Source organism: Triturus cristatus, chromosome 4_1, assembly GCF_964204655.1.
Source record: "Triturus cristatus chromosome 4_1, aTriCri1.1, whole genome shotgun sequence".
NCBI lineage: Eukaryota > Metazoa > Chordata > Amphibia > Caudata > Salamandridae > Triturus > Triturus cristatus.
In genome coordinates this window covers 1267923891-1267943461 of record NC_140585.1, presented here as the reverse complement: position 1 = coordinate 1267943461, position 19571 = coordinate 1267923891, and the positions used below count along the sequence as shown (strand labels likewise).

At 44.2% G+C, this 19571-nt stretch overlaps 1 protein-coding gene across 3 annotated transcripts in view; it reads left to right on the top strand.

Moving 5' to 3' along the window:
• The window catches only part of LOC146856562 (uncharacterized), a 511781-nt gene that overhangs the window by 475990 nt on the left and 16220 nt on the right, over nucleotides 1-19571 (top strand). For all 3 annotated transcript variants that reach the window (XM_085654765.1, XM_085654767.1, XM_085654766.1), the window contains one exon: nucleotides 11700-11785. In XM_085654765.1, the coding sequence (XP_085510891.1) occupies nucleotides 11700-11785 (86 nt within the window). The remainder of the gene's footprint in view (nucleotides 1-11699; nucleotides 11786-19571) is intronic.

Below are 19571 nucleotides of genomic sequence, written 5' to 3'. Positions count from 1 at the left end.
ATGTTGTCAAACAAAAGGGGGATACAATTGAACATAAAGGAAACTCTTGGTAAAATAGTCAGTTTTACCAAGTCGACTCTGCCAGAAATATTCAATGATACATTTTGCCACCTTCTGTAAATTGGCTTAATCTCACAATATTCTTTTTAAAAATTATCTAAAATCACATCCAAATTTGGGTATATCTTAATTACCAAATACCTTATTTATTTTTTTAACCAGATTTTATCCAGATTAATGGACCTGATTTCAAAGTATTATCTTGGTCTCTCTCTTAAGCGAGTATGTAAAATCTGCAGAGAGATTGCTTTACACCAACGCTATATACTATCAAGTCATCAGCATATGACAAGGTTTTGTGAGAAACCTTGCACCCTAAAATGTTTGATGGCCGGTTCTTCTCTTAGCCTCTGTGGAAAAGGTTCAATTTTAAGATTTAAAAAAAGCATGGACAATAGGCAACCATGCCTAGCACCCCTACCAATCTTAAATTTCCATGTTCGAGCTCCATTAACTAACACCCTAGCTGAACTATTACCATAGAGAACCTTAACCGCCTGTATAAAAGCCCTCGAAACTCGAAATTTAGGTAAGCAAGCCCATAAGTAAACTCACTGCATCTGGTCAAATGTTTTTGCTGTGTCAAAAGTCATCACCATAGGTGTATTGTGAACGGTTGCTAAATCTATGGAGCCGATCAACAACTGCACAAGCTCTTGCATTTGCATGCCTTATAAGAAGCCCTTCTGGAACAATCAAGATCTTCATTCTCCCCACCATTTCAAGTTGAAGAAAATGTTGGCAATGCAGAAATGAATTTTTGAACATCATTCCCAGAGGTATACTGTTATGTGATTGTTGATCAAACTTCAATAATGGCTGTGAATCATCCTCCTATGAAAGAGCTGCTGAAAATAGAGAGCTACCTCTCCGCAGTGGAATCTTAACCTAGTGTTAGCAGGGTTAATGAACACACCCTTGAGCTCCTACATCTTACATTGAAATCGATGTTCTTGGTAGCTATCACATCACTAAGAAGAGTGAGAGAGATACAACTGGTAACCGTGCAAGAGCCGTATATATCCATACACAAAGATTAGTAATAATGTGGACTCACCCAAAACTCCTACCATAGTTCATCTTACCTCTTCATATAAACCAGACCGCCTTCTTCTAAAAGCCTACAAGGCAGCAGAAAGAGCCCTAGACACTTTGGATGTTAGGAGGGTAGTTATGTATTACATGCAGTTATCGATATCAGAACACAACAGTTCTTTGTGGGCCATTCAGCTCAGGCTCTTGGGACAGCCATATTTATTTATTTATTTATTTATTAAGGAGTTGTATATAGTGCTGGCCGGACCCAAGGGTATCGGAGTGCTTTACAACAGTTTTAATGCAAGAGTCACACAATAGAGCAGTAGTATACATACTGCTTCAGTAGTCCCAGTGTGCTGTGCAACATTAAGGTAAGGAAGTCCTGAGATAACCTCGTTGAGTGCACGCTGTCTTGGGTTGAACCTCTTTCAGGGAGGAAGGAACAAGATAAGGGTCGGGGAGCAGGGATGAGGTAGGTCTTAATGATACAGTGTCAGGGTGCTGCAGAGTGCAGGCTTGTGCGCGTCGGCTGCGGCTATCGGTTCTGGAGGGAATGCTTGAGGAAGAGGTCTTTTAGCTGTTTTTTAAATTTTACAAAGGACTGGATAGTCCTGATATCAGCTGGGATGGAGTTCCAGATTTTGGGCGCGTTTCCGGCGAAGGACCGTGTGGCGTTTTTTTTGTTTGCGTGTTTTCGTAGGGATTAGTAGTAGGAAATTGGAGCTCCTGCGGTTCCTTGTCTGACTGGCCTTCTTGAGTTTGGCGGCCAGGTAGTTAGGTTTCCCTGTGTGCAGGGCTTTGTGCGTGAGGCAGGCAGTTCCAAAGCTGGACCACAATTCGACTGGGAGCCATTTTAGTTCTCTGAGTGCGGGTGAGATGTAATCCTATTTCTTAACTCCGGTGACCGTTCTGGCTACTGCGTTGAGTTGTTTTGAGTGGAGCTAGGTAAGATTTTGCTGTACCAGTGAGGAGTGCATTCCCATAGTTGAGTCTGGATAGCAACAGTGATTGAGTGGCTTGTTTGAGGTCCTTGGTCGGGATGAAGGGTTTTGTTTTGTTAAATAGCTTCAGATTGAAGAAGGCACTCTTTGCAGAGTTCTTAATGTGTTTGGCCATGTCAAGTTTTGGGTCTAGGGTGATTCCTAATGATTTTACAGAGTTAGCCAGAGTGAGATTGCTGTTGAGAGCATCAATTGCTTTTAGCCATTCTACGATTTGAGGGTTCTCTTTGTTGGAGATGAGGAGGATTTCTGTTTTCTTGGTTGAGTTTTAAGTGGTTTAGTGAAAGCCAGTGTTGGACTTCTCTTAGAGTGTCGTTGAGTCTCTGAATGTCATCAATGGAGGAGGTTTCCAGATAGATCTGGGTGTCATCTGTATATAGGTGGAAGGGGATGTTAGCTTTTTTGAGTATGGTGGTGAGGATTTCCATGTATATGTTGAACCGTTGTGGGGAGAGCTCTGAACCTTGGGGGACACCCCTGCTGACTGGGTGTAGGTCGGACGTAAAGTTTTAGATTTTTATCCTTTGGGAGCGGTTGTGTAAGAAGGCGGAGAACCAGTGTAGGACCACTTCATCTACACCTACCCTTTCTTGAAGAGCCTTGATGAGTAGATTGTGATCAACCATGTCAAAGGCTGCCGATGGGTCCAGGAGAATGAGGAGGCAACATTGGTCGGTATCGAGAGATTTGTGGATATCGCCCACGATGTTAAAGATCGCGGTCTCGGTGCTTTAGCCTTTTCTGAAGCCCGATTGGTGGGGATCTAGAAGGTTGATGCTGTCCATGTGCTAAGTCAGTTTTAGGAAAACGCACCTTTCGAGGATTTTGGATAGGAGGGGGCGATTGGAAACGGGTCTGAAGTTGTTCAGAACGTTGGTGTCAAGGCCTGTTTTTTTTTTCAGTAATGGTGTAATTTGGCCGACTGAGGCATTCAGGTATGATGCATTTCTCAGGGAGCTGTTACGATCTTGCACCAGAATGGGGCTAGGTAGAGTTTCAGCTTTTTGGTCAATTGGGTGGGTATAGGATCTAGGACATGGGAAGCGGGTTTGGAGATCAGTTTGAGAATCTCGGCTTCCTGGATGGGGTTGAAGGATTTCCAGGCTTTCGTGGGGTGCTTGCGTGTGCTGTCTTCGGTCTCTGGGGCCAGGCCTTTGCAGGAGGGATTGAGGTTGATGTCCAGAGAGCTCAATCTTGGTGATTTTGTTGTGGAAGAAGTTGGCGAAGTTGTCGCACAGGTCTTTGGAGGCCTGAACTGAGGATGCAGGGGGTTTGGAGGTTTGTTGCCTGATGATGTTGAAGAGTTCTTTGGGCATGGTTTTTGCGTTGTCCAGGACGATGTAGAAGAAAGTGTTTTTTTCGTTACTGATGTGTTTTTTGTTTTTCCTTTGAGCTGCTTTGTTAGTCAGTCAATTACTTTTATTCGATCAATGAAAGATCATAAAAAGAGACAAAACAAACATATAATCACAATGCATAAAATACAGGGCAAGAATACATCAATTACAAATCTGGTTATAGAAAACATGATCAAAATTTAAAAATGTGAAGAGAACATATTTCATAGGTTCAATTCTAAATTAAAAAGAATAAATAGTGTAAAGATAAAATTTCCATCTAAAAGACTAACGGGGACGGAATACTCCATAACTACGGACCACCGTCCGTCACAACCGCATCAATTATGTTAAAAGTAGGCCGCTCACTGGCACGCTTCTTGCTGATGCGAACAGCTGCGACTAAAAAATTTGCTACATAAAAAGCAATAGTAATGTTAGGCAGGAGTTGCAAGAACAGAAGCGCTGGCCGAACCTGGACATAGCCAGCCCCTTTAAGTAGAGGTAACAAATATTTTGTCCTAATCTGTGCAAAATGTTCACAAAACATAATAAAGTGTAGTGTGTCTTGGCAAGAAAAATTATCACAATCACATGGGGTAGCATTATCAGGGGTAGCCCATGTGGGATTAAAACCTACCACAAAATGTATCAAATTTAAACGGAATTTGATTAGGAGAGACCTGTGCAATGGGCTGGTTACAAATGCCAGGTAGGGTTCAAGACCAGGAACGGTAATTAACCCATAGTTCCTTCTCACTACCGGCTTGTTTAATTCTATGTCCTCCCTCTCGGCCATAAATCGTCTCAATAGTGCGGTCTTAATCCCCATGATGTCCTTCTTATTGATACAGTCAGGGGAATTAAATAACTCTGGTCGACCCACTGTGATCAACATCTTTTTAACATATACTAGCCATGGAATTGTGTGGGCTCTATCCAGGGCGAGGCAATCCTTAAGTATTAGATGGGTTAAAAGAATTTCTTGGTTAAGCCAGGTTTTTAACCAACATATAACAGGTGCCACTTTGATTAAATCGACAACAAACCCCAAACCCAATTCTGAATGTGTTGTAAAAGTGGGTGTGGACTGGGGAACAGACAACAAGGATCTTAAAAACTTGTTTTCCACCCTCTGAATGGTGTCATTGTTAGTATAGCCCCATATGGCGGAGCCATAAGTGGCTATTGCCAAAGATTTAGCTTTATAAACTTTCAAAATGGCCTCCAGGGGGCGAGCACCCAACCGTTTGGCAAAGCCAAGTATAGCTGCGGCAGATCTTGCCATTGAATTGCCTTTTAGTTTGTTGCGGGCCCCACGTGCCTTTCTCGTCGAAAATGACCCCTAAATAGGTGAAGATTGGGACCCTTTTGACCTCATGGCCTAAACAAAAAAAGGATTTCGATTTCTTTTTCCTACTGGCCTGGCCAGTGACCATGACCTGTGATTTTTGGGTGTTAATTTTCAGCTGCTTTGAGTTGACCGTGGAGGCTTGTGGAGGGGTTGCTCCTCCATTCCTCCATAGTCGTTCTGTAGCTCTTAGTTGTCGTCTTTCGGTGTTGATGTCCGTGTTGAACCAGGATCTGGATGGAATGTTGCTGGGTTTTTGTTTTTTTCTTTCAGGAGGCTAATTGGTGTAGAATGGACGTCATAGTCGTGTTCTAGTGGGAGGTGAGTTCTGTTGCGGAGAGATCTGTGGAGATAGTGAGGAGAGAGCTTACTCTTTCCTCTAGTTCAGCCATGTTGATCTGAGTTAAATTTCTAGTCCATTTGGGGGTGTTTTGAGTAGGGGGTTGGTATGTGATCGGTTGGGTGATATGGAATAGGATTAAGTGGTGGTCGGACCAGTCAACGGGCAGGGTGAGGTCTATCTTGACTGTGTCACGTTGGGCGATAATGGCATCTAGGATTGCTCCTTTGTTGTATTTTTCCTCTGAGCAGTGTTTGGTAAGGTTGTTGCTGTGTAGCATCTCATTCACGTTCTAGATTAGAGTTGTTTTCTTCATTCCAGTGTAGGTTGCGGTCGCCCATAATTAGGTTGTTAGCGTCTCGGAGTGAGCAGAGGGCAATCAGGTCGGAAGATGTTCGGTGAATGCGGTGGTGTTGCCTGGGGGATGGTATATTAGATGGCAGAGTAGTGTTTTGTTGTTGCTTGTGTTAATGTTGGTGGTTAAGCATTCAAAGGTGTTGTAGTTAAAGGTGTCTATTCCCGTCACGGAAATGTTGTTGTTGTCGATGATTGCTATGCCCCCGCCTCTTTGGTCTTTTCTATCTTTGTTGATGATTGCAAAGCAGGGGGGCACAAGTGTATCCATGATTGGTGAAGAGAAATCATTTAGCCATGTCTCGGTGATGAAGGCTATGTCTTTGTTGTGGGTGAGGATGGATTCTGCTAGCTTTGTGGCATGCTTGGTGGCTGATCTTCAGTTTAAATATCCGGTAGAGAGTGGATCACTGGTCCTGAAAGAACCAGGGTTAGCCCAAACAGTACAGGGTACTGTTAAGAAACCCTCAATCACGTTTTTTGCAGGTGGAATTCAGCGGTATGTTCGATTATCCGCTACGTGCTTAACAACGTGACAGCATCATCATTGGGTTAATGAATGCTTCCTCCACCCGGAGGTTTTTCCTCTGGTTTTTTAGTAGTGATCATAGAACCGTGTGGGTGTATAGTGAAGTGATTTGCAGTGAGTGAAAATTAAGAGACTCGTAAAACCAGTATGTAATTTTAATAAAACTGGGTTTGAGTTGGTTAAAAACGCTTTTCGTGCATGAGGCAGACAATTTAGGGTCTGGTGCACTATAAAAATGTGCACGAAAAAGAGGTCGACATGTTTCAGCCCTATCTCGTGCCCATAAGGGTCAGGTGGGCTTTCATCAGGACCTTATTTATGTGTGGAAGACACTAATGTTAGTAGGTCTCCTTGTGAAGAAGATGGAATAAATTGTTCCACCAGCAAATGTATGTTTGATTTGAACCAGTTTAAAAAAGGGAAAGAATAAGGGGCGAAAGAATAAAAGGAACAAACTGTATTCAGTCAGTATGTATGCTGTAATGATGTTCAAAACTCAGAGCATCAACTGTTGTAGCAACTAAAAAATGACAATACTTTTAAATGTAATTTGGCCGATCTGCAGTTTAAGCATGCAGTTGGTGGATGACGCCTCTTTTTTTGGTTTCTTCATTAGGGGGGCCATTGGGATGTCAGTGCGGGAGGCCGGGGGTCTTGGGGATTTTGAAGGGGCGTGGTTTCTCCCGAATCCGTTGATCACCTGAATCTCAGATTGTGGGGTGACAGTAGATGGGGTGTCGTATGAGGAGACCAGATCTGCCGCTTCACTCGAGGACATTGCATCTCTTGTTCTTTTGGGTCTCTGTATCTGATTAGAGAAGGGGGTTGAGATCCATCTAGGATGGGGAGCCTTGGGAGGCCTTTGTTGTGTGGGGCTGGAGAAGGTGGGGATTCGGTGGGGCTTTCTGAGCGTGGCGAGATTAGTTAGGATTTTGTTAAGGCCCTGGATTATTGTTGCTATCTGGCTTTCAAGCAGGGTGAGACGCTGCCCTGTCTCTCCGTAGGTGGGAGTGTTTGGACGGGGTCAACCCGGGAGGAAGAGAGACTGACATTATGTTGCCTTCTTGTGGTTGTGCTGTCCATGTAGGCTCTGAGTGGGACCGTGGGCGCGGGGTGTCGAGGGTCGTGTTGTGGCTTCGGTGTTCTTTTGCATGTGGGAATAGGGAGGTAGATTGGAGTCGTTGACTGTGTTGAGGACATTCGTTGTTAGTTGGGGGAGGTGTTAGGCAGGGGGAGGGTAGGGGTGACTGCCGGAGGGGGGTAGTGGAGCCTTGTTCTTGATGATAGGGGTGTGGGTGGTGTTTTGTGGTGAAAAGCTGGTGTTAGAGGGCGCAGGCATTGTAGGTAAGCTCTGCTGGAGGGTCTGGCTGTCCGGGGAGAAGGGGTAGGTCGGGCGGGGGAGAAGTGCGTGAGAGGGGGTACTCCGAAGTGAGGAGAAGAGGGAGTCCAATGGCTCTAGATTGTCGTTGTTGGCTTGTATCAGGACTGTGCCTTTGGAGTAGATGGTCACAGAGTTGTTTCCACTCTGCTTCTTGCGGTTAGGGATTGAGATTGTCAGTTTGCAGGCTATGAGGAGTGTTAGTTGATTTGGAAAGGTGGAGCTGAGATCTGAGGATGAAGTTCCACTTTTCAGATCTTTCAGTGTGGTAAATGAGATCCATTTTTATCTGGCCTTTGGAGGAGCAGTGATATATGTCCGCGAATAGTGATTCTGGGTGTTACCTTGACTTGATTCTGGGTGTTGTCTAATCAGTTTGTTTTTGAAGTTTTTTTTTCTCTTTGGGTGATGGATTAGGGGGGGGAAACTAATCGAGAAGGAATTCAGGCCATGCGGTTTTAAGTAGTTCGGTGTGGAGGGGTTGGTGTAGGTTGGTGTGACGAATGGAATTGTGTCTAGGTTGGACGAGGGGCTAGCTCCCTTTGGGTTTGGTAGGATTGCATTTCCAAAGGGGGGGGGTTGGGGGCTTTGTCTGATGGTGTATGTTAGATATGGTCGGGAGCCGTCCCTCTGGCGACAGGTCGCATGAGGAGGGCGGGGGTGTAGTGTGGTGAGCCTTCTGTATTTGGGGGTCCGTGGGTCAGTGGTTGGCCATTTCCCTGATCGGCGGTACGGGGAGGCGAGTGGAGGTGGAGGTGGAGGTGGAGGTGGAGGTGGAGGTGGAGGTGGAGGTGGAGGTGGAGGTGGAGGTGGAGTGGAGTGATCCTCTTAAGTTGGTGAACCGCCCATGTAGGGTAGTGAGTGAGGTGGAGGACAGTGAAACGCTTAAATGAGTGAGCTGCCCTTTTATGGTCGGGCATCCTGTTGTTCATCGGCGGGGCCCTTAAATAGTCACCTCGATTGCCCTGGCCCTATCTAACAATACCATATCTAACAATACCAGTGCTAGGTGGATTGTACGGACTGTTCAGCTGTGTATACACTACCAAACAAACCTTTGCTCGGTAAACGAAGGGCACACACTACCAGGAAGAAGAGGGCTACTATGGACTTTGACCAATGTCTCTGTACAAGAAATATGCCAGGCAGCCAGATGGGCCTCGGAGCATACTTTCATAAAGCATTACTGCATTGATTTACAATCATGCAAGGAGGTTGAAGTTGGACAAGCTGTAGTTAAAATTTCTTTGTTTCCTTCCACTCCCTCATCTACTCACAGCCGCAAGGCAGGTATTATCGTTACATAATCTGTGCAAAGCATGTGAATCTGGAAGGGATATCATGCTGCAAAAGAAACAAGTTACCTGTAATTATGATTTTGCAGTTTGAAAGTCTTCTAGATTCACATGGGACACTCCCACCTTCCCACTGCAGAATGTTAGTGGAAGGCGAAAAAATATCCAACCTGTTGGGCACATACATGGGCATTGTGGGATTACAGTCCTCACCATACGGAGCTCCTCCTATGTTGACTCCTCCCCTCAAGCTAACAAAAATCTAAGGAAAACAGACACTTACTGACTCTAGATAGCCGAATTGTGCAAACCACGTAAATCTAGAAGAGTTTCAAGCTTCAAAAATATCAGAACAAGCAAGTAACTGTTTTTTTTATACCTTCCCTCAGAAGAGGGTGCACAATGGCTAGAGGCAGGTACATGGCCATCAGTGTTTTCCCAACAGAACCACAAAGCAGGGAGAGTAGGATTCACACATTCATGGTAGACATAATGGAAGATGTGTTATGCTAAAACCCACTAATGGCTCCCTCAAGATCAGCTTAATCCACCTCTAATTACATTTTATAACATTCTTTGAGGCCCCACTGGGGTTGAGGTGACTGCTTAGGCTAAGCTAAAGTCATGAGATTTGAGAACGGTCTGACCAGCTATTAGGACGTGTGGAGTGGACAGATAGGATGGAGATGGGGGAGACAGTAGAATCCAGAGCCATCCAGCCTTATCAGTAGAAGTAGTTAGCCATTATAGAAGACTATAATCTTGCTGATCTTGAGTGCCTATGTATTGTAGCTGATGTCAGAAAGATTGGAAGATTTATGTTACAATCTCCCAGCAATATCCTCTTTGCATAGTAGAGCACGGTCACCCCTGTGAAATCGAATAGTTCAAACCGCCACTGCCGCTGTTTGTGTCGTATGGAATTTCAGAATGGATGTGACAGGCAGAAAAGTGTCGTCTTCCATGTAACATCAGATCAGCTATATGACACAAATTAAGACCAGAGTTAAAATACAGCGAATCATCTTCTGAGTGCCTTCTCACTTTTTAGGTCTCAGCTACTGATCACCTTAGCAGTCTGCTGACCAGACCTTTTGTCCAATATACATAGAGCCGGTCAGGGGCAGTCCCTTGCTCTTGATTGGATGGCTTTGTTATCTCTCATTTGTCTTCTCATGATTCAATGGGTTTCCTCCCTATTCTTGTTTAGCCCACCAAGGAGTGTTTCAGCCTGGGGTATGATTGCTATTCTTCTACTGCTGATGTGCTTGCATTCAGGTAACTAATGTTTTTTCCTTTAAGCACGTCATGGGAGGGCACATATTTTCTCACTGTCTCCTGTTTGTCTGGTACCCCTCACTCCCCCTTCCTCCCAGCTTGTACATTACTTTCACCGCCACTCTCATTCATATTTATTCCACATTCCTCTATTGCTCCCCCACCCTTCCTCTTCCACACTTGTTGCCACTTCCCCTGCCATGCACATCCTGACTTGCTGCCCCTTCCCTTCTTCTACCCCTCATCACATGTTGCCCCTTCTTCTCCCCATATTGCCCCTTCCTCCCCCTTATCCCTCCCGTCCTTCCCACTTGTTGCCCCCTTCCTCTCCCTGTCCATCCCCACTTGTTTGTCCCTGCCTCTTGCCACTTGTTGCCCCCTTCCCCTCTTCTGCCACTCCCCATGTGTTGCCCCTTTTCTTCTCCCACCTGTATTTTTTTATTTTTTAAACTTTCTATCACACTACTGGCAGGAGTCCATATATGTATTTTTTTTTACCCATTAAAGGGTGTCACCAGCAGTGATGGTTCAGGCCAATGGTTGCTGGTAGGGCCCATGCACTCATTTTTGGGGCTCAGACTTCGACTTAGGATAAAAAAGAGAGAAAGGTATAAAGGAGGAGTTGGAGAGACTGTAAACAGTGACTAAGGGAGAAAGCAGGGATCAAAAATAAACTGCAAGAGTGAGAGAAAGTGACACGAAGTGTATGTTGGTGGAAGAAAGAGGCACAAGGTGAAATCAGAATTATACAGCCTTGGTATTCAGGACACTATACAGGCACAAACAATAGAAAACACATGCCAAGAGTGAACAATTGCCTATTGGCGGCTGCCTCCGAACGCGGGTGGTGGGGGTAATGGATTAAATAAAAAAGTACCTTCTCCGCCTTGCCCCAGCATGCCTCTCCTCCATCCTATTCAGATCTGCTGGAAGCACTGTAAGCATCCCAGGCTTCCGGACTCTCCCAGCCAATCACGACGCTGCATGAGTAGCATCATGATTGGTCTGAGAGGCCCGTCTGGTTGCTCAGGCAGTGCCTGGGAGGCTGGACATGTTCTCCACTGGACTGTGCAACACAGCACTGTGGAGAATATACCAAGTGTGCATGACGGTTTGGCCAGCCACTCCGCAATCTGCTCTGGCGGCACCGAGCCCAGCCCTGCCCGAGTGCCGCATAGAAAAATAAAATAATAATAATGTCCAATTATTATCAATTTTTCTTTTATGCACTGCTTAAATAGCACTGGCGTGATGCTACTCCGTCTTAGCGAAGCGCTGCCACTTTTTACTTTGAACAGTAGGTAACAACACTGGTTGGTGCATAACTATGAAATTCATTTAGAGTACTTGCCAGTAAGATCATCAAATATGGGTGTCCATCACATATATAGTATTTGATCTGGCATGGATTAAAAATTCCTCCATCTCTTTAAAGCGATCAGAAACACTGTTCGCTAAATAATGATTCTCTCATGAATACAACCATTCTGCATTACTAGTTGAACAGCTAGGACTGCAAAACCTCAAATAGGGATTATTACATATTCTTCCAGCAAAGCTAAACCACTTAATTGTGATTATTTTATAAAGAAATAAATTGGCTAGCCTAACAATATGGTTGTAAATAAACATATTGCCGCAGTTTTGATCGTTTATGTGTTCATTCTCGAAAAGAAGCCTGATTTTTTGATATCTGCTTTCAGACTATTTATTATCCTACTCCTCTTTCCTTTCCTAGAGTTACACCAGGAGGACAAACTTCAAATGCAATGTCTGGAAGCAGTTCTTTAGCTTGGGGACCTAAACCTAATTTCTGGAAAACTGGTAAGTTAGCGGGTAGATAACACATGAAGATGTTTCTGATGAAATAAAATAGTCCAGTTCCTGTTTCCTTGATCAAATTGTGCACAAAACTCCCACAATAATTGTAGTGGTAGAACTTCACCTTGAACTGCACTCAACTTTCGTTTTTAATGTCTCAGTTATCTACATCAGAGATGTGTATGTACATATCTCATTAAGTAAATAGATTTAATACATAGGCACATGAAGTAAAACATATCAAAGGAGATGCACTCGATGTTGGAAAGTGCCCCTTTTTTACATGGTCTCACACATGTTTTGCCTGATAAATGGTGTGATTTCAACTGAAAGTGCACTGGGTTCCTGCTAACCAGGTCCCCAGTGCCAGAGCTAGTTTCCACAACTCTGCAATTATTCCCCCAGTTGGCAAAACCTTTAGCACCCTCTGCCAGGCCCTAGTGATTGGTACCCTGGAACCTAGGGCCTGAGGTACTAAAGAGGACCCAGAAGGGCTGCAGCATGAATTGTACACCCTAAGGGACCCCTCACCAAGCAGTCTGCAACTTTGGTATAAAGATGAGACCAAACCTTCCAGTCAGTGTTCCAAGATTTCGCCACCAGATTTCAGTGTCGCCAGTGGCAGGAAGATATTTTCGGTGCTTCAGGGTGGAGTTATAAGCCTCCAATTCGCCTTGCCAGGTTCAATACCGGAAACCTGGGATCTTTGTTTTTGACTGCCAGGAAAGGCTGCCTAGACACTTCGAGGAAGAGTTGACCCACTGCTCTGCAAGGACATTGAAAGTGTCCTTGAATGAGGCTGCACTGGAAAAAATGAGGCTGAAAGATGTCTGCTGTGCATGGGAAGAATCGGCACTGGTGGGCTAAAGTGAGGCCCACATGTCCGAGGTGCTGCCTGAACATTACCAGACCATGTAGCTGTAGGAGACTGAGTGTTCAATGCGTGTGTGGCTGTAGATACACATGCTCTTCATACTTCCACCATCTATTGGGTCCGAATGTGTGCAAGGTGTTTTTCTACGTAGAAGTCTTTCGAGTCGAGAGACAAAGCGGCGACTCCTCTTGATGATCATACGCATGGGCATTGACTCCTTTGTTAGATAGTTTTTATCTGCAGACTGATGAGAAGGGGGTGGGAGTAAGTATCAATGAAGAGATGTCCATGTAAATAAAATAGTGTAAAGAAACTGCAGCAGCCACATGTGTCTGGGAAGGAGGGTGGGTGCAAGTGAATTGACAGCACCTCATGCCACGACTAGATGCCTAAAGGGTAAGTAACCTATTCCGTTTGAGGTATGTGCGGCTGTAGATACACATGCTCTGCATAGACTGTAAAGCAGTCCCTCTTCAAAAGCAGTGGCTAACCTGTGGGTGTTGCAGTTGTCTGAAAGAAAGTATGTAGCACTACCTCTCCTACGTTGGCCTGTTGACGTGCTAAGACATCTACATAATAATGTTTGGTGAAAGTTTGTGGTGTAGATCATGTAGATGCTTTACAAACATCGGCTATTGGGGTATTTTCCAGGAAAGCCATGGAAGCCCTATCTTTCGAGTAGTGTGCCCTAGGGGGTGTAGGCAAAGTCCTTTTAGCTTTGACATATCATGTCTGAATGCATTTAATTATCCTTCTAGAAATGCCTGATTTAGATATGGATTTTTCTTTGTGAAGGGTCGGAAAACCAACAGATTTGTTTAGACTTAAAGGATGCACACACAAATTCTACACAGATTGCCATTGCAGGCTGCATAACATTGTCAAAACATGACATGGCACACTCCGGTGCCATGCCAAAGTTACTGCATTAAATATAAGTAAGTCGCCTCTTCAGAAGGCCTGTTAACTCTAAGTTAGGGTACATTATATTTTATTTCAGGACATACCTGCATGAGCAGATATGCCTCTGTGATGTCTAGTTCTATTACTAAATATCGCAAGTGAACAGGTAAGCCATCTTAGGGTATGTACTGTGCACTAGTTAAAATGAGTTACGCAGCTACATTATTGCTTCCACTGAAACCTAGTGGTTGGTATCAAACGCCTCTTATTAATAAGCCCATACTGCTCCCAGTGATGGATTTATTAAAACCTGCATCCAGAGGGTACCTTAGAGGTACCCCCGAACCCTACCAGTCCTCTAGTGTGCTGGCTGCTGACTGCTCCTGTCCAGCCTGCCCCCACAAATGAGTTTTTGACCCCCCTAGGAGATGAGACTCCTGCTCTCAGAGGTCAGAAACGATGCCTGCTCTGGCAGGAGGTGTTTACACCACCTCCAGTAGGATGGCTAGTAAATTAGCATGTTAAGGCAGGGAGCCAAAGAAAACACACTAGCTAAGTTTGGAGACACCAGGACCCCTAGGAGCAACCCACTACCAATACATTAGGTACTGGATCAGGTGTTGCAACCAAGGCTTGGTGGTGGTCTAGTCTGGACTCCAACAACACAACACCCGACCACCGAGGGACATTAGGATCCACCAGGCCAGCAGTGAGAGTGGCCCTCCTACCCTGTTTCCCCTCCTCACCAGGTGACTAAGACCGAGTGAGCCTTTTACCGTCCTCGACCCAGTGCCTCAAAGCATCCCTGCACTTGCGCTCCACAGCCCAAGTCCATGGGTGGTGACCATGCCAACGTAGTTGTGAGACCCTCAAGAGCTGAGCCTACCCTTTGTTTTGACCTGACTGGTCCCTCTATCTGCAGGGACTGAGAACCGCAAGAGTCTTAAGCAATATGACCCCTCCTGACAAAGCCCCACTACACACGATCGCCCCAGCCCGAGTTAGAGTGGACCAACAGTGTTCCTGCGTGCTCAAGGCCTAAGCGCCTCCATGGGTTTAACCAGACTGGCCCCCCCAGTCCCTGCTTGCAGCCTCTTTTCAACAGGACTGTTTCCATTGATATTAACGGGACATCAGTGCCGAAAAGCACCTCTGCACCCGGACGCCCCAGAGCCAACCGAGGTGACCTGTTTGTGCTGCCTTGGACCCTACCCAATACTTAGTCCAAAAGAACAGTCCTGTAAGTCATTGACAAGTGACCATATGCAGTATATATTTTTCTCTTTAGGATAACTTTATTGCTTTAGAGAGAAAAATGCAGTGCATTTTCTATTTTCTGAAAAATCACCATCTTCAAAAGTATTTACCAGATTAAGAAGATCTTGGTGTCTAAGTATATATAAAAATCTGTGTTATTTATATAAATCGGTGTCTGATTCCTTTGAGTGTGCGTCTCACTGACTGTGTGTGCAATAAATGCTTAATAGTATCCACTGATGAGCCTAAACTGCTCACCCACACACCCACGAAAGATCATTTGGAATTATTATTTTAACCTCTGTAAACCAGTATGGGTCACCTGTACTCTCTGCACATTGTACCTCATCTTGGTGCACTATATAGAGAGCCAGCTTCCTAGCCCAACCTCCCCCCAATTGATGGGGAGTGTACCTTGAAACCAAAGTCCGTTCTAGTCCCCCCCTACATGATATGGGTGCTACCGAGACACAAGGCGATAGAAGAAATGAAATGTCAGGCTGCGGTCAAATTAAGAGACCAAAGTGCTGGAAGGGGAGCTGAAATAACAGAGAAGCTGACGCCAGAAGCGGAGTACTCGCCAGGGGTGGGCACCTAGCTGTTTGAATGGTGAGTTTTGTGTCGGACCCCAAGGAAGAGTCCCATCTTCCAGACTTTACTAGAGCGTAAGCACCATCATGCCACAGCTACTTAGACCTGTACTGGTGCTGCCTTCACTCACCTACAATGCTCTGCTACAATGAATGCTGATTGTTCACAACCCAGTTGAGTCAGGATAAAGTGCCTGCTACTGAATGCTAGGGTTCATGCAATGCACACCCCACACCAAAAGCAGCCTTATTTTGTGAAGGCTCTGAGAAGAATTTGCGTGCACGGTTTATGGTCTTGCTGAATACAGAGCAACATGGAAAGTTCAACCAACACTCAATACGGACTGCAGGCTCTGCAATTACGGATACAGATCAATTTTACACCTGCTTTGCTGCATCCTTGAATTTGTATTTGCACACCGCACTTTACTTGGGGACATTGTTCTTGAAAGAAAGGATTCACAACTTGTAGAGTGCCTTAGCCCTGTGTTTTACTACATTCGATGTGGCTGAACTTGCACGGTTTGGAACTTTATAAACCTAGTTAGCAAGAAAATAAAATATTGCAGATCTGACAGCAGTAAAGTGTACAAGGATAACAATATTTAAAATGTACAGGATTTCAACTGATGGGTTTTACTTTTTTTTAATGTTTTCTACGCTGTCTTATGTATTTATTGTAACCATGTTAATCGAATCAAAAAATAATTTACATTACTAATGAACATGCACGTACAAGCTTGTCTAATTCTAATCTTACAGAAGATTTCCTGTTTATTTATTCACTAATCCACATAGTATCGAATGTTTTAACCACTATTTGAGTGTTTGCCACATTTCGTTTATAGCCTGTGACTTCTTAAAAATGAGTAGTTTAATGCCCTAGTTAATATTCTCATTTCAATAGTAGGGATTTCATTCACCATGGCTAGGAGTATATGTACCTAGCTGATGGTAATTTTGAAAAAATGGCCCCATACTGTGGGCATGCAAAACTGGCAAAGTGGACACAATTAGCGTGTGCCACATCTATCTGCTTACTGTGCCGACAGTTCCCTATTAATTCAGAGTGTAGCTTTATGGCTGCCAGCTAATACTTGCAACCAACCACTAAACATCAGAGGAATGGGTATCATGTCCATCACTGCCCACGGTAACTCTCAGCAAGATCAAATGGTATTATTTGTTACTAAAAGTGGTAATATGAGAAGTTGCTGAGTGTATACAGCTTAATCCTTCAGAACAGTGACAATGTGTGCTACTGTGCGTCTTCCTTCTTTTCTACTACTATACTGCAAAACTGGTCACCTCTGAGGGAATGTGAATTGCAGGATTTGTCGGTGATAGTCCTTACACAGCGTTTGACCAAAGTGGGTGAAGAGGGAGCATAGATTTGATGTAAAGCTGGCTTAATCACATTATTTCTTAATCCATTGAAGAAAGGGTGGGCTAATAGCATTTTGTGTCGTGTTAATGTTCTTCTAAGAACATTAGTGTTAAAAACAGGTAATATCTTGAAGGATGGGGCAATGCAACGTAGTACTGTGAGAGATTCAGAAGGAGTCTGGGGAATAGTTGCACATTCTCGCAGGGACAGAGCTGACTGGATTCCTGCAAGAATAGTTGCCTTTTGGGGAATTTCTTTTGAAAGACTTGGTCTTGTATTTCATTGATTGGAAAGTATTATTGCCTAGATTCAGATTGCACAGCTATCTTTGTTTGGCTGATCATTGTATCTTTGGTTAGCTTATCTTATTTCTTCCACACACAGAATAGCGCGCTCACGTGGCCACCCTCAATATAATTGGACTATGGTCCACACAGGAATCCGCCAGACACCAGCTACCTAGAACTGGAAACAAATTTCCTAGCACTGAAAGCTTTCTAAAGCCAAGTCCAAAACAAGACCGTACAACTACTTATAGATTTCGCAATGACAATAATGTTCTTCATCAAATGGGGGGTAACAGTATCTTATCCACTCTCTAAACCAGAGACCTTCAATCTGTGTGGCACGACCCCCAGGGGGGCCGTGGAGGCATGGCAAGGGTGTCGCGCTCTTCATTTGGAAAAATAAAACGTCCGAGACGTAGTTGAAATGCTTTCCCTGGAGTTTTATTCAGGTACTGGGAAATCCTAGCCAGACAGACATCTAAACAGCCTTTCTACCAGTGTGTTGCTGGCCTGAAATAAATACAAATATGCACAACGAGTTAATCTGCAAATGTAAAGGATTTGCAGAATAACTTGTGCACATTTACATTTCTTTCAGGCCAGCAGCACACTGGCAGCAAGGTGTGTTTAGCTGTATGACTGGCTTCGATTTCAGAGAGTACTGTTGCAGGTAATAAGCAGTGGTGTAACAAAACGTGAGGGGGGCTGCCTGGAAGATTTGCTGAAGGACCCCCCTCATGCGAGGGCCTTTGTTAGGGCCCTGGTTGCCCTTAGTAGCATACGCATCTGCCAAGCAAATGATGGCAGCAGTGACCAACGTTCATTCTAACGCTGCACCAAACCCCACATCCTTAAATAAGCTAATTTTTTGCGTTCAATATTTTGTGATTAGAGGAGCAATTTTCTGCATGCTATTTAATTAGGCACTTCTAAAGTGCTATAGCCAAGTGGGTAACTCGGCGCTCTTTTTTCAAAGCCCATTTCTGCAAATTACTAACCAGTCATATAAAATCACAGGAGCCTTGTAGTGGAAAAGCCAGGTGTTTAGTAGCTCTCTAGTCTAAATATCAGCAAAGAGTGTTGTCTTCGCAGATTCAGTGTAAGCCAGTTCTAGAGCATTGCTGCAGCCACTGAAAAACCTCTTTCGCCATAAAGTTCTCTGAAACGTGGAACCAGTGAATACCCAAGCTTTTCTGGGCGCAGATTGCATTTGGGGGTCTAGAACCTAGATTTGTGGGTAAGAGGGCTATGTCTGCTGCCATATAATGCTTTATGAACTAAGCATATGTATATAAAGTTAACCCTCTGAAAAACTTGAAGCCAATGAGGTTTACTGAGGCCCTTTGAGAAGGACTGATGCAGTGTAAAGCAACACACAGACTTGTGCTGCTTTGCCTTATGCCATATCTAGAAGGCCATCAAAAGCCACGCAAAGTGACTTTGCATGGCCTCGTAGATATGGGTCTGCTCTCTGCACAACCAGAGCATCATAAAAATGACGCACTGGCACTACAAGAGGCTTATAAATAAGCCCGTATATTTTGGAAGCAGCCCGAATATTTTGGAAGCACTATTTTATCGTGAAACGTTTTGTAGCGGTCTATCTTATATTGCGTGTAATGCAAGTATTAAAAAAAAAACTTACATATTCACAGTGCTGTCTGTCACAGGCTGTGACCTCATAGCGCTAAAGATACACAAGTCCCTTTTCTCCACTGCACCAGCCACGATCTAACTCTGTGTCTCTCTGGTTTCACACAGACTTTTGCAGTGCAATAACTAATGGAGGTTTCATAATTTATTATAGTGCTTTTCCTACTGAGTAACAACTTTTAAAAGTGTATATATTATTCATTGAAGCTCCCCTTATTTTATATGTAGCTACCCGGCGACGAAAGACCTAAAAAAGTAGGTATTTTTAATTATGATGAATGATGTTCAGCTGCCTCCAGTTACAGGCAGCTGTAATTGCCAAGCTGTCAGCATCCCATGAAATACAGTATGGTTTTCCTCTAATGCCGTGCAATAAAGTTGCAGCCCATGCATTACAGCTATTATACCAAGGGACACTGGAATTATGTGATTGTGCGGCCGCAGCGATTTTAGCATAATTAGAGATTTTCCGCATTTGCCATAAAATCCATCATCTGCTGCATAAACTACTGATTTTAACCAAAAGAATGTATTTACTAAAAAGGTTTAAATGTTACTAAAAAGCAGCAACAGGTGTTGCCGCTCCGTAGAAGGCCCTTCTTTTTCAAAGCTGTACTGGTCCCCTTTTTGTTCCTTATTGCTATATTTTGGTTTTAAACTGGTACTAATGAGGTGCAACCACAGGTTGACCATTTCTCTGGAGATCAGTATTGGTTGTCAATGATAAGGACTAGCAGGTTCTAGAAATTTTTGTCAGGAGGGTGTCCTTACACCTAAAAAATATTGATGGGGGTCTTGGCATCAAAAAGTTTGAAGACCACTGCTCTAAACTAACACA